This window comes from Phycodurus eques, chromosome 2, assembly GCF_024500275.1.
Source record: "Phycodurus eques isolate BA_2022a chromosome 2, UOR_Pequ_1.1, whole genome shotgun sequence".
NCBI lineage: Eukaryota > Metazoa > Chordata > Actinopteri > Syngnathiformes > Syngnathidae > Phycodurus > Phycodurus eques.
The window spans coordinates 39901866-39914035 of NC_084526.1; the positions used below are offsets into that span (position 1 = coordinate 39901866).

The 12170-nt window shown below is 40.0% G+C and overlaps 1 protein-coding gene and 1 non-coding gene across 2 annotated transcripts in view; both read left to right on the top strand.

The window, feature by feature from the left end:
• Positions 1-12170, top strand: part of phlpp2 (PH domain and leucine rich repeat protein phosphatase 2) — a 35111-nt gene that overhangs the window by 7092 nt on the left and 15849 nt on the right. The window contains exons 4-7 of the mRNA XM_061670658.1: positions 6697-6887; positions 7588-7713; positions 10406-10560; positions 11173-11319. Of these exons, the coding sequence (XP_061526642.1) occupies positions 6697-6887; positions 7588-7713; positions 10406-10560; positions 11173-11319 (619 nt within the window). The remainder of the gene's footprint in view (positions 1-6696; positions 6888-7587; positions 7714-10405; positions 10561-11172; positions 11320-12170) is intronic.
• On the top strand, positions 5342-5413 carry trnag-ucc (transfer RNA glycine (anticodon UCC)). Its single transcript has one exon. It is a non-coding gene; the product is annotated as a tRNA-Gly (tRNA).

A 12170-nucleotide genomic window follows, 5' to 3' on the forward strand; every position in this document is an offset into this window, starting at 1 on the left:
CAAGACCAGACGTATCATAAAACAAAAGAATTAAACATTGTGAAGTTAAACACCGAAATGTTCACCCGAGCCATATAATTTCGTTTGACAGAAGTCCGATAGCTTAATGCTAACAAACGTTAGCATAGATATTGCAGTAACTGTAAACCTTCAAACAACTGCTACGTTAACGCACCAAGACCAGACGTATCATAAAACAAAAGAATTAAACATTGTGAAGTTAAACACCGAAATGTTCACCCGAGCCATATAATTTCGTTTGACAGAAGTCCGATAGCTTAATGCTAACAAACGTTAGCATAGATATTGCAGTAACTGTAAACCTTCAAACAACTGCTACGTTAACGCACCAAGACCAGACGTATCATAAAACAAAAGAATTAAACATTGTGAAGTTAAACACCGAAATGTTCACCCGAGCCATATAATTTCGTTTGACAGAAGTCCGATAGCTTAATGCTAACAAACGTTAGCATAGATATTGCAGTAACTGTAAACCTTCAAACAACTGCTACGTTAACGCACCAAGACCAGACGTATCATAAAACAAAAGAATTAAACATTGTGAAGTTAAACACCGAAATGTTCACCCGAGCCATATAATTTCGTTTGACAGAAGTCCGATAGCTTAATGCTAACAAACGTTAGCATAGATATTACAGTAATTGCAGTCGAAAATTGAACAGAAATTAGCACAGATGTTCCGATAATTGTAAACATTCAAATAACTGCTATTTTTATACTGTACACATGGAGCAACCGTGTATATTTATTACATGCTAACCGCTACTCCATCGTGCTGCCTCTGGATGAACACGCTATGTAAAAATATTCCCGGGCAGAAGGCGGATGCACATGCAACTTCATATTGAAGCGGATCGGATGTACAGTGAGTGGATGAATGAGACTGTGAATAAAGTGAGGTACAAAGCGAATGGCCCCCAGCGTGAGAGCAGAATCCTCATCATTTCCTGACAGCTCCTCCAAATGCGATGTCTCTGTGATGCAGCTTTTTCTTTGCCCTCAATCTGTTCTCACTCTTGCTTGCAACGTATCGACGTTTCTCCACAGAATTAAATGCACAATAGGATCATTGTTTTCAGTTCAGATTAGCGGTAGCGGGAGTATCCCGGCACTTATTGTTCCCGAACATTATGAAATGGTCTACAGAATTGGGTTTTTACACGAGTTGGGACTAGTTTTTAAAGAGCAACAGAGTCGAAGCGAGAGGAGGCACGTACGTGGCTGTCAGGCCCGACCGACTCTTTGAGTTCAGTGCCAAACGGAGGCGTTTGCTATTCTGAGTCTGACTTTTAATGTGCTTGTCAGTTGCCTTGAAATAAACCGTTGTGCGATTTTAAAAAAAGATTTGAGTGGTATAAATATCATGCAGACGTAGATCAGGGGTTCCAGGAGATGGGACCGGTATTCGGCAAGGTGATTGCGCAGACTCTGTAAAGTGGTGATGAATTTGCGGTTGTCCTTCACAAGGACTTAATTGTATATTGCTACTTTTTGGTGCGCCATGTGGAGAAAAGTCTAGGGACTTACTTTTAATGGATGAATGAATCAATCAGAGTTGAGCTGGATATTAATTCTTTATTGGACTAAGACCTTTTGGGCAATTCTTTGCTTCCAACATTTTGATGAAGGCCCTTTTTTCAATGTTCCCAATGTCAACCAAAGATGTTGACTGTGGTTAATTCCTCTTCCCAAAATCTATTTCAAAGGTCTAGACTCTAGAGCCATGCGTGATGCAGTTTAAAAAAAAAAACAACAACAAACGATGAGCTGACTAGAGAGTGTAATAGGCTTGAATATTCATCCGCAAGCAACTTACTTCTGTGGCTGAACGCGTCCTTCTGCAACCAAGCATTATAGCGATCCATTTTACTCTGATGTTTTTTTTTTCCTAACCTAATCATTTTCACTCGCTTGTTATTGTCTATTAAAAAAATAAAAAAAAAAAAAAATAAACTTCCAGATTTTCAATCTTGAGGTGATATAACACCGCAAGGCTCCCGCAGAGTGAGGGAAGAGGCGTAGTCATACCACACTTCTCACACAGTTGAGCGTTCAAGAGTGTTATTAGATTTGTTCTCAAGCTATTTTCAACAGTTTAGATTGGTGGAACATTTTGTGAAAATAACAGACGCTGTGGGGGGAAAAATAGGAAATTGACCATCTTTGGACATAACATGTGGAATCTCTATAAAACAGGCAAATGGGGGCGGCCGATACAGCCGATTATCCCGTACATTGAAACTTTTTTGTTGTTGTGGCCATATGCACCCATATTACTGTACAGTACCAAATTACCCACTACAGTACAACGTTTTTAAGTATGAAAAACTTGAAACTGTTTGAAAGGTTTCAAAATGTATCCAAACTTACCGCCGGTGTGCTTTATGTAGACATTGTTGACGTACTCGTCACAGGCGAGTCGCTTTCATGAACCCCAAAAAATAATAATAGTTGACCCCTTCAAAAATTATAATAAAAAATAAAATAAATGTATATATATATATATATATATTTATATATATATCTCGAGGTCGTGAATGATGAACCGCATTTCACACTTAGGGTGAGGTATGAAGCAGCACAGTTTTCCCATTATGTCAGATCAAGTTTAATGGCGTTGTAGCCCTCCACCCTGTTGCGGTTAATACATCCACTTCCCCTTGTAATAATTGGACATCGCGTTTTAACCTCGCCCGAGCCTCACCGCTCGCCGCGCGGAGTCACGTGTCAACGACTCCCCCGCCGAGCGAAGGCCGCGGTCCGCTCCGATGTGTCACTTTTCTTCACTCTTCCCCCGCGGTTCGGAGGGCGTTTCGCACAGGGTGACAATTAGTCTGCCGGGCCCCGTCTGTCAATCCGCTCTCTCCTCCGACGCGGCATACGCTTTGAAAACAGCGTTGCGCAACATCCACCGGCGTTTAACCCCCGTGAAGTCAACTTTATTTGCAGTCGCGGCGCGCGAGGTGGAGGTTTACTAGCTCGGACTGGACTTTGATTTGGACGACAAGCCTATTTCCATAGCAACTAATAACACCACAAACCTCAGAGAACGACACTTGTTTTAGGGAAGTTGGATCTTTATTGTTAGGACACGTTGTGTAAGACACCTAATGATTTTCAGATGTGTTGATGTGCAAGAAGCCAGCATGGCGTGAGTATCTCGTATTCTATGTGCACGTAGCTTTCGAGTTTAAATCAATGTTTCCTAACCGTTATTGAACCAAGGCACAAACACTATGTGTTTGAAATTAGGAAAATCGCACAGCACACCAAAAACAAAAATGTCCCAAAAAGTGTACATCACGAAATAAAGGCTATCTTGTCTCAACTTACTCATAAAAGTTCTAACGTGAAATCTGGGCCAAAGCTATTATTCTCATCTATGAATGGCAACATGTGGATACACTATCGAAAGCCAGTGTATGATGTAATGTTTTTGTGGTCAAATAAAGCCTTCCTATAACACATATTACAAGGAATAAAATATGCATAGTGGACAGCACTACTTTGGATTACTGCATGTTTAACGGTTTTAAAGATGTTTAAGAGTATACAAAGTGTTTAGAAGACTATGGTAGAGGTTAATAGGAATGTGGGGAAGATGAATAATAGTCTGGTGATGTAAAATGTGTTCCGTACTTCCCAGATTTCACCTATTGCGATAAACGAGGTATGACTGTATTTTACATACTACTGCATGTTACATGTGAATTTTAACACATTTTTTGTTTCGTCTGTCTGTTTTAAAAATCAAATGGGGCGCTTTAGCACAAAAGCTGTAATATTCACGACAGTAATTTAGCCGTTTGGTGAATTAAAATGCATTTATTCGTTTTTGTCGTCATTCATCTCATGAACCGATCGGTTCGTTGATTTATTTTAAATATAAACAATTTTTGCATATACAGTGGTGCCTTGACAATTGGTTGAATTTCCTTTTGAGGGATCATAATCAGTATGTTAAAAACAAAACAACAAATGTAATAAATAAAAAATAACTGTCTATCCATTGTGGAGCGCTCCATTGTGATGTAAAGGGGGAGGCGCTGCTGTAGATGTGCCTGCTTGACAGTTTGTTGTCATAAGCTCTTTGGCTCAGTCATAATCACTTTTGCTGGCAAACGAAGACAGCCTTTCCTTACAGTTGGACGTCCTTGACGAGGGAACGTGAAGGTGGATGGAAACAAGGATGAAACAAGACATTCAGAGGAAAACTATCGAAAGCCGTTTGAGCATTAATTCCATATCCTTGACACCCAGATGAAGGTCCATGTACTAGTTCATTGCCCCCCCCCACAATTCACTAGCAACGCAAATACACCCAACTAGTAGGCGCGTGTCATGCACACGTCGCCTCCTGGACCCTACTAGTGCAACCAAAATGCCCACTAGTAGTTTTTGCCTCGCTAGTAACATGTAATTGTCCGACTAGTATGCCAAAGTCGTCCCACTAGTGTGCAGTTGTGGAAAAATGTTACTAGAGTAAATGTCTCTGACTGAATCCCACTAAAGTTGCATTTATCATCCAAGTCAGTGAACCGAGAAATGGCGTTATTGCAAGTTTAAAAGTTGTCTAGTATTTTCAAATTGAAGTTCTCATACTTTAATCGAAATGCAGAACTGAAAAGGGCATAACCATGTTTTATCATCTGATTGTGGGTTCCAGAAGAATCTTCCTCAGAGGATATGGCAACTTTGATTTTTATTATTATTATTCTTTAACCCCAATTTGATTTAACCATTACAATTTACAAAACAAAATTTTTGCATTTACATACAAACATGAGGAACTTCTAATGCTAGGGGCGTGAAAGTAAAAATTATATATATATATTTGTACAAAAACATTCAATACAACTGGTTACTGTTTTAATTATATGGCAACCTTGATATGGTTTGGAATCCACACGTTGATGACGTCATTTAAAAAGGACGATGATTCGCCACATTTGATACGGAGTGCGTTAAGTAACACGTCGATGACGCCATACGAAAAGTACATTGAGTCGCCACATTTGAACCGGATTGCGTTGAGTAATCAGTTTAAATCGGTCAAATGTTGTTTCGTATTCATCCCCACGCCGCACAAATGCTGCTTTTTGAAAACGGCAGGGAAAATAATAATAATTTTTAAAAATGCCGCCCAAAGATTACGGACGTCATCAACAACGGCGAAAGTAACGAAACGGCCCTCGTCTGCCAAGCAATGCGATGATTGAAAATATATGTTTAAAAATGGTATATCGGCTGTAATCATTTGACAACGAAAACAACGTACATTGGTGGTATAGTGGACAAAACCTAACTGAAGCAACGTGCGTTGGTGGTATAGTGGTTAGCATAGCTGCCTTCCAAGCAGTTGACCCGGGTTCGATTCCCGGCCAACGCATGTCTTTTTTTTTGGTTTTGTTTTTTTCTCACTTCATTGTTTTTGTGCGTATTATGTCAATGAACACAACATTAGGTCCCCCAATACAATCTGTAGCCTGTAAATGTCACTATGTCCTTAATAGGCAAAATGCAAATTTTGAAAAAACAAATCATTCTTCCTTTGTGGAAAATGATTTAAAAAATATGTATAGTTCATTAAAAATTCATATTTTGAATCTGATGAAGGAGAAGTTGTCCGCAATACAAAAAAAATCACAGATGCACACTTGATTAAATGCACAAAGAGTCAAATGTGCGAAAAGGTTTTTTTTTCATGTACATTTTGCACAGCGCATCAACCTTCGCATCACAAACGTTTGAATTCATACTGAAGATGCCATTTGTATTGTATTTCTCAGCAGTCTTGTTCAACATATTTTGTTCTCAGTCGAAATAAAGTCACACAAAAGTAGGACATCAGTTAAGACTGAGATAAAGATTAGACACGTTACATTCTGTATATGCAATTTAAACACTGCTTATGCCCTCCCGGCTGGACGAAATCTGAGTTTTGTTGCCTTGTACTTGTGTCGCGTAATGATGAGGGTTGCAAAGATGTGGACATTTTCTGATAAATTACCATAATGTTTCTGGAAATTTCCATGGGAAGTTACACTGCGGCATTTTGAAAAGCGTTCCAAGTGGGAAAAGTTCTGTGGGAATTAATGGGAATTAATTAAATTGAGAGTAATTTAATGGACAGGTATCATATTCAAGCATAAATATGAACATTTTGTTTTGTCATAAGCAGACATCCATGCAAAATACAGGACGGGGGTATTACATCACCTTAATTTCTCCTTTTCCCCCCCACTTCACTCGAATGGCAGCGTATCTGAAGCTTAGTTATATCCTCAAATACAAAGAAACAAAATGACGGCTTGAAACTCCCAAAACTCTTCGCCAAGATTATGCTAAATTATAATTTCCGAAACTACAGTTCAATTCCATATTATGCGCCAAGCTTCAGTTTTGTAAATTCCTGGTTAATCTGTTTTTCTCTCATAAATTCCCATGGGAAGTTTCCAACTTAAAAAAATGCACACAATTTTGGAACCCAAGTAACGACAATGAAACTAAATCTAAACCTGCGATTTTGTTCTCGTTCTGTGAATTATCCGATGTTATTTATCACAGTAGATGGAGGCGAGGCGAGCTGTGTATCAGAGACGTTTGTGGCTCTGCGCTAACACGGTCAGTGTGTATGTGCTCTCTCACTCTCTTTATCTCTCCTTCCTCTAGAGCGACCGGTGAACGCGGATCAGCAGGAGCGCACCCTGCTGAAGGGCGTGTTCAGCGTTCGCAAGGGTAAGACGCAGCTGCACAAGTGGGCCGAACGGCAGGTCGTTCTCTGCGGAACATGTCTCATCGTGGCCTCGGTCAAAGACAGCCTGACCGGCAAGATGCACATCCTGCCCCTGGTGGGGGGCAAGGTGAGGGGTCCAAGTTCAGGCAACTGCGGGCTGAATGCACATGCCATTAATTATAATTAAAAAATACACAGTACTTAAACCGAGAAATGTTGCTTGGTGGCTGGAATATATCCCACCTGGTCATTGCTGGGCTTTTCCACGTCGCAACAACGAGGCACTCTAAAGTGGCCCCTGTCAATACTCTTGCTGTCAAGTTGGACCTTTAAAAAAATAAGAAGAAGAATTCCCAGCACCTCGGTCTTCTTTCTTTCTCTATGTGACGTGCGTGCACTTACAGCCAACAACGAGGTGCTCTAAAGCGGCCACACCAGACAACTATCCAAAGTGCGTCACTGGGCCCCGTTTTAGTCATGCCAATGGTGAAAAACGCTATATCTCCACAATTCAGTACTACATAGTTCTCAGTCTGCACGTTTTCAACAATTATCTGCCTGCGTCATTTCTAACGTGCCTTTATATATAACTTCTATTGTGTATTGGCGCTATATAAATAAAAAGGACATGCAAATAAATTCAACATTTGGTACACCTGACACAATGTAAAGCGATCTAATGTAAGAGATGTATAAAAAGTGTTCCAATGGACAATGTCAGAGGGATAAAAATGTAACATTGTGTTTATTATTACGCGACGGAGCGGTATGGACTTGCACTGCATCATACTGAGAGTTTCTCATATTTTGTTAATGTTTGTGTTGAGGTGGAGGAGGTGAAGAGGAGACAACACTGCCTGATGTTCAGCTCTGCAGGATCGCAAGCGCAGACGTACTTTGTCAATTTTGACACACTGGCTGACTACCAGCGATGGCATCGACAGGCATCCAAAGTAAGTAGGCAAACAAAATGATCATACAATGTGTTATTACTTTGTTATTATTAGAATTATTTTTGCTCCTGTCTTTGTTCCAGGTGTGCCCCCCTAGATGTTAGGACTTGGGTTGCAAAAATGCATGCATAACACATTTTCTCACATGTTTGGGCGATTACAAGTGTGTTTTTGCAATACAGTTTTTGTTTTTTTTCCCAGTTGAAACTGTGGCCTTAAACAAGGTGGAGAGAGTTATGAACAGTTCAAAATTGCAGTCAATGTTAGCACAAAACCTTCAGGCCTCTGCTAGAAATGAAAAAAAAAAATATATATATATATATATGTATATATATATATATATATATATATATATATATATATATATATATCAGGAAAAGCTTACTTGAACGCCTGAACTTTATTTGGGGTGAATCAGAGGCACTTTGAATGGTGGAAGGTGAAAGGCGCCTCAGCTCCTTTCTGGCGCCGAGCAGACAATCTGAGCGTGTCCTCTTAGGATGGAAGGCACGAGAGGCGAAAGCCAACAGAACAAAAAAAGGGATAGAATTAGTTGCAGATTCACTCTAAGTGCACTGTGTCTTTTCTCCTTGACATCGCCGTATGGATTACCGTACGGGTTTAGAGTGCTCTGGATGTACGCGGGCCGTACATGAGAGTTGTGATGGCGGATGAAGGTTTTTGGTGGATTGGCTTAATGAATCCACCTTGTACTGTATTTAAGAGAAACAACCGGTAAGTGTACTGCGCTGAGTCGTACCCACAGGTGTCTCGAATACTTTGACATCTCGGGTGGGTGAAAAAAAAAGCAACCAAAATATTAGACACCTCTCACTTTTTATGACAGTGTCAATCAAAAGTGAGCATTACTATCTTGGATATCTATTTTTTTTTTTTTTTTAATAAAAACATTTCAATTCTGCAACAATGCGTAGCAGATATTCGGTGAGCTTTTAATGTTAATCTGGTGATTAAATCAATGCACTTTTTGACGACGGCATTTATTGTGTAATATCATTTTGCTGAAAAATTGAAATGCGTGTAACTCATTCTGACATTAATTTGGCCTGATGGTAGCGAACTTCACAACAAGCTGCTGAAAGTTTACACTTCTTCAAGAAAAAGATGTGCTCGCTGCAAGATGTCTTTTGCCACTCCCAGTACAACTTTGCTGTAAAACTAAACATAAAACAAAGAGTATTTCATGTTGTCTATTTAACCAATCCTTATAACTTACGAAAGTCCCTTAGCTTAAGGCTAGCACACAATGTAAAACCCCTTCGACTGGCTATTGAATCTAGCATCGTTGTAGCGGTAGTGCTAACCCTTTAAGCAATGAATATTTAACCATAAATGGTGCAGCAACACGTGTAGGCAGACAATCTAACAATGCTCACATCATCTTTTTTATCCTCTGTGAAAAATGACTGTCACTCTGGTTATCTTAGAAGAGACAGTCTTCTTCATGTATTTATTGTATTAAGTATTATACTGCTCCCTGGTGGCCAAGGCACACGCACCAAAAGGAGCAGCACTACGTCAATAGGCATTGAAGCACGAAAATCATGTTGCACAAACTGTTTAACACTTTACATTCTTTTAAAGTATGTTATTACTGTATGGTTTTATAATGTGTAGTATTGTAGAAATCGATGCAGTATGCTACGGCATACTGTAATGTAAGTTTTAAACAGATTTTCTATAAATGTCACTGAGCTGAGTCTGGTTGATGCGTGCAGGTCGAAATCAGCTGGCTAAATTAGCCATTGAACTATGAATTATGCGGCCACCAAATTATTGTCAGACTTTAGTAAATCTGGTCCAACGGGATACACTGCGGTTGTCTACGACCATGTTTGCGGGTGTATCTTTCATTGAAGCTATTGTGCATTGTGTAGCCTGTGTCGTCTATCACAGCGCTTCAATTATTTAGAGTCACAATGTTTTCTTTCTTTCTCCCCTCAGTCAATCCATTGCTACGCTCTCACGTCACCTAATTAGTCTCATTTGTCTTAAAAGCATTTGCTTTTCAAGAGAGAGCGCCGGAGCGTTTGTGTGGGAGATGAGCAGTTTAGTCTTTGTCACTTCCCAAATCGAGTTATGTGATGTCACGCTCCTGTGAGCAGCCGGCCCATTTTCTGGCCCGCTGCGCAGCGTGCAGCCTCGCGGTTAACGCGGGACGTTGTCCTCAGACTCGTGCAGACCAGCGCCGAAAGGGAGACTGTAACAACACAGGTCTGTGGATGAGCTACGAATGTTATTTGAGACAAACTTGAAAAAAAACAAATCTCTATTTTTTTTTACAGCTAATTATATTGGTTTGTATTTATAACTTGTCTTCAAAACTTCAATTTTTGCTCTGAGTATTACTTGCGCACACATAACTCACAAACGTCTGCTAGCTTGATGCTAACAAAGAAAACAAAAGGCCATAGACATACAAACGAATAGCATCACTGTTGCGGTAGTCATAACCCTTTAATCAACGGATATTTGAACACAAATGCTGCAACCACACATGTAGACAGGAAATATAACAATACTCCCAGGCATGTATTATTTATCCTCTGCGAGGAATGGCGAATATTACTGCAGCTTACTGATTCCCTGGTGAAACTCTTCTTTCTGCTTTAGCTACCATGTTAATGTAGTTGGCTGTTTTTTTTTTTGAGCCTGCGTATGTGTTTGTCAGGTGGTGTCGCAGACAGTCAGCCTGGTGGACCTGTCGTGCTACAGTCTGGAGGCGGTGCCCAAGTATCTGTTCTACTGCCAAGACGTGACCCACCTCAACCTGCGACACAACTTCATGAACTTGCTGGGGCCTGGAGGTCTACTCCACCTCCCCAGGTAAGAACTTCACCCAAATATCATCGACAAGGTGGTTTAGCTCTAAAATGACATAAACACAAGGACTTCATGCTTTACTTTACATACGTTTTTCTCCCTTTTGCGGACATTAGAACGTCATTATTGTGCTTATACTTCAGAAGAACACTGCAAAGATTTCATTTCATCAGTTCAATAAGCGTTGAGCCTCAAGGAAAGTCTTTCATGGAAAATTGGGTTTGTCAGAACAGGCTATCAGTATATAAATCATCTAAAAATGTCTCATTTCCTCCCAACTAGCCTATTGAATCTACATGATAGCATACTGGGATTCCTTACACTTTAATTGCCATTTATGGGGATAAGCTTTATACTTGGAATTGAGCTACAGTACAGAAACCCTCGGACATTCTACGAGAGACATTGGTGAAAAAAATGCACTTTCACGGATGCACTTTCGTCCGTCTATTGAACAGGTCGAACAGTCAAACACGGAGTGGACGCCAACTAACCGCGTCACTGCAGCCCCCTTAAAGGCTCAGAAGCATGTTAAGGGACATGTGACGTTCATGTGACAATCAGTATACCAAGACTGCGATGTAATATCGTTCATTTTGCTCTCTTGGTCTTTAGATTCTGTCAGCTGAAGAGCTTGAACTTGTCTCACAACCGTCTGGGTGTTTTCCCCGAATGTGTGTGCGAGATCCTCACCCTCACTGAGCTCTGCCTCTCCTGCAACAATCTCCACACCGTACCCGTGCAGATCGGCAACCTCCAAAGGTGGCGCACTCACGTGTATAGAGCACCATGGCACTATTAGTCTTTTTTTTTTTTTTTTTTTTTTTTTTATACCATCAATCTATCTAATTTATAAAGGATATATTTTAATAGATACTGTACCCCAATTTTTCCCTGAAATAATGAAACGATGTAGTAACTTTAATTATCTCGGTTTATAAGTGCTATTATTCACACATGGACATTAAAGAGTTAATTGGTGAGCCATTTTAAACTACAGTGGATATAAGAAGTCAACACACTCCTGTTCAAATGCCCAGTTTTTGTGATAATAAAACAAAAAAAAAATGATACCAAGATGAATAGTTTTAAAACTTTCCACCTTTATAGACCTATAACCTATTCAACTAACACAATTGAAATGATTCAAGATTCAATTTATTTTTGGGGGGTTAATCAGAGGCACTTTAAATAGGAGCAGGTGTGTACTGACTCCCATTTAACGTGAGTTTGAATGCGATTGGTTCATTGTGAACACGGCCGCAACCCCAGTTATGAGTGTTGTGCACACTCGTGCTACCACATTATCTTAGTTGTTTAGTCGTTTGTTTTTTATCTAAAAAAAAAAAAAAAAAAAAAAAACAGGCATCTGTACAGGGGTGTGTAGACTTTTTCCAGCCGCTGTATGTTGTTAACCAAAACAGCAGCACTTACCAGGCCACGTAAAACAGTCTGTCCGATGAGTTCAAGTATGTAGTCTTACCACGTTTTAAACAAGTGGAGAAGTCTTTTACTGCGATTACTAGTGTGCTGGTAGACTCTCATGTGACCGCTCCGCAATGTTATGTTTTGAGATGCAACACTAATTCTAGTACAGTAGTTCAGTCTCAGTC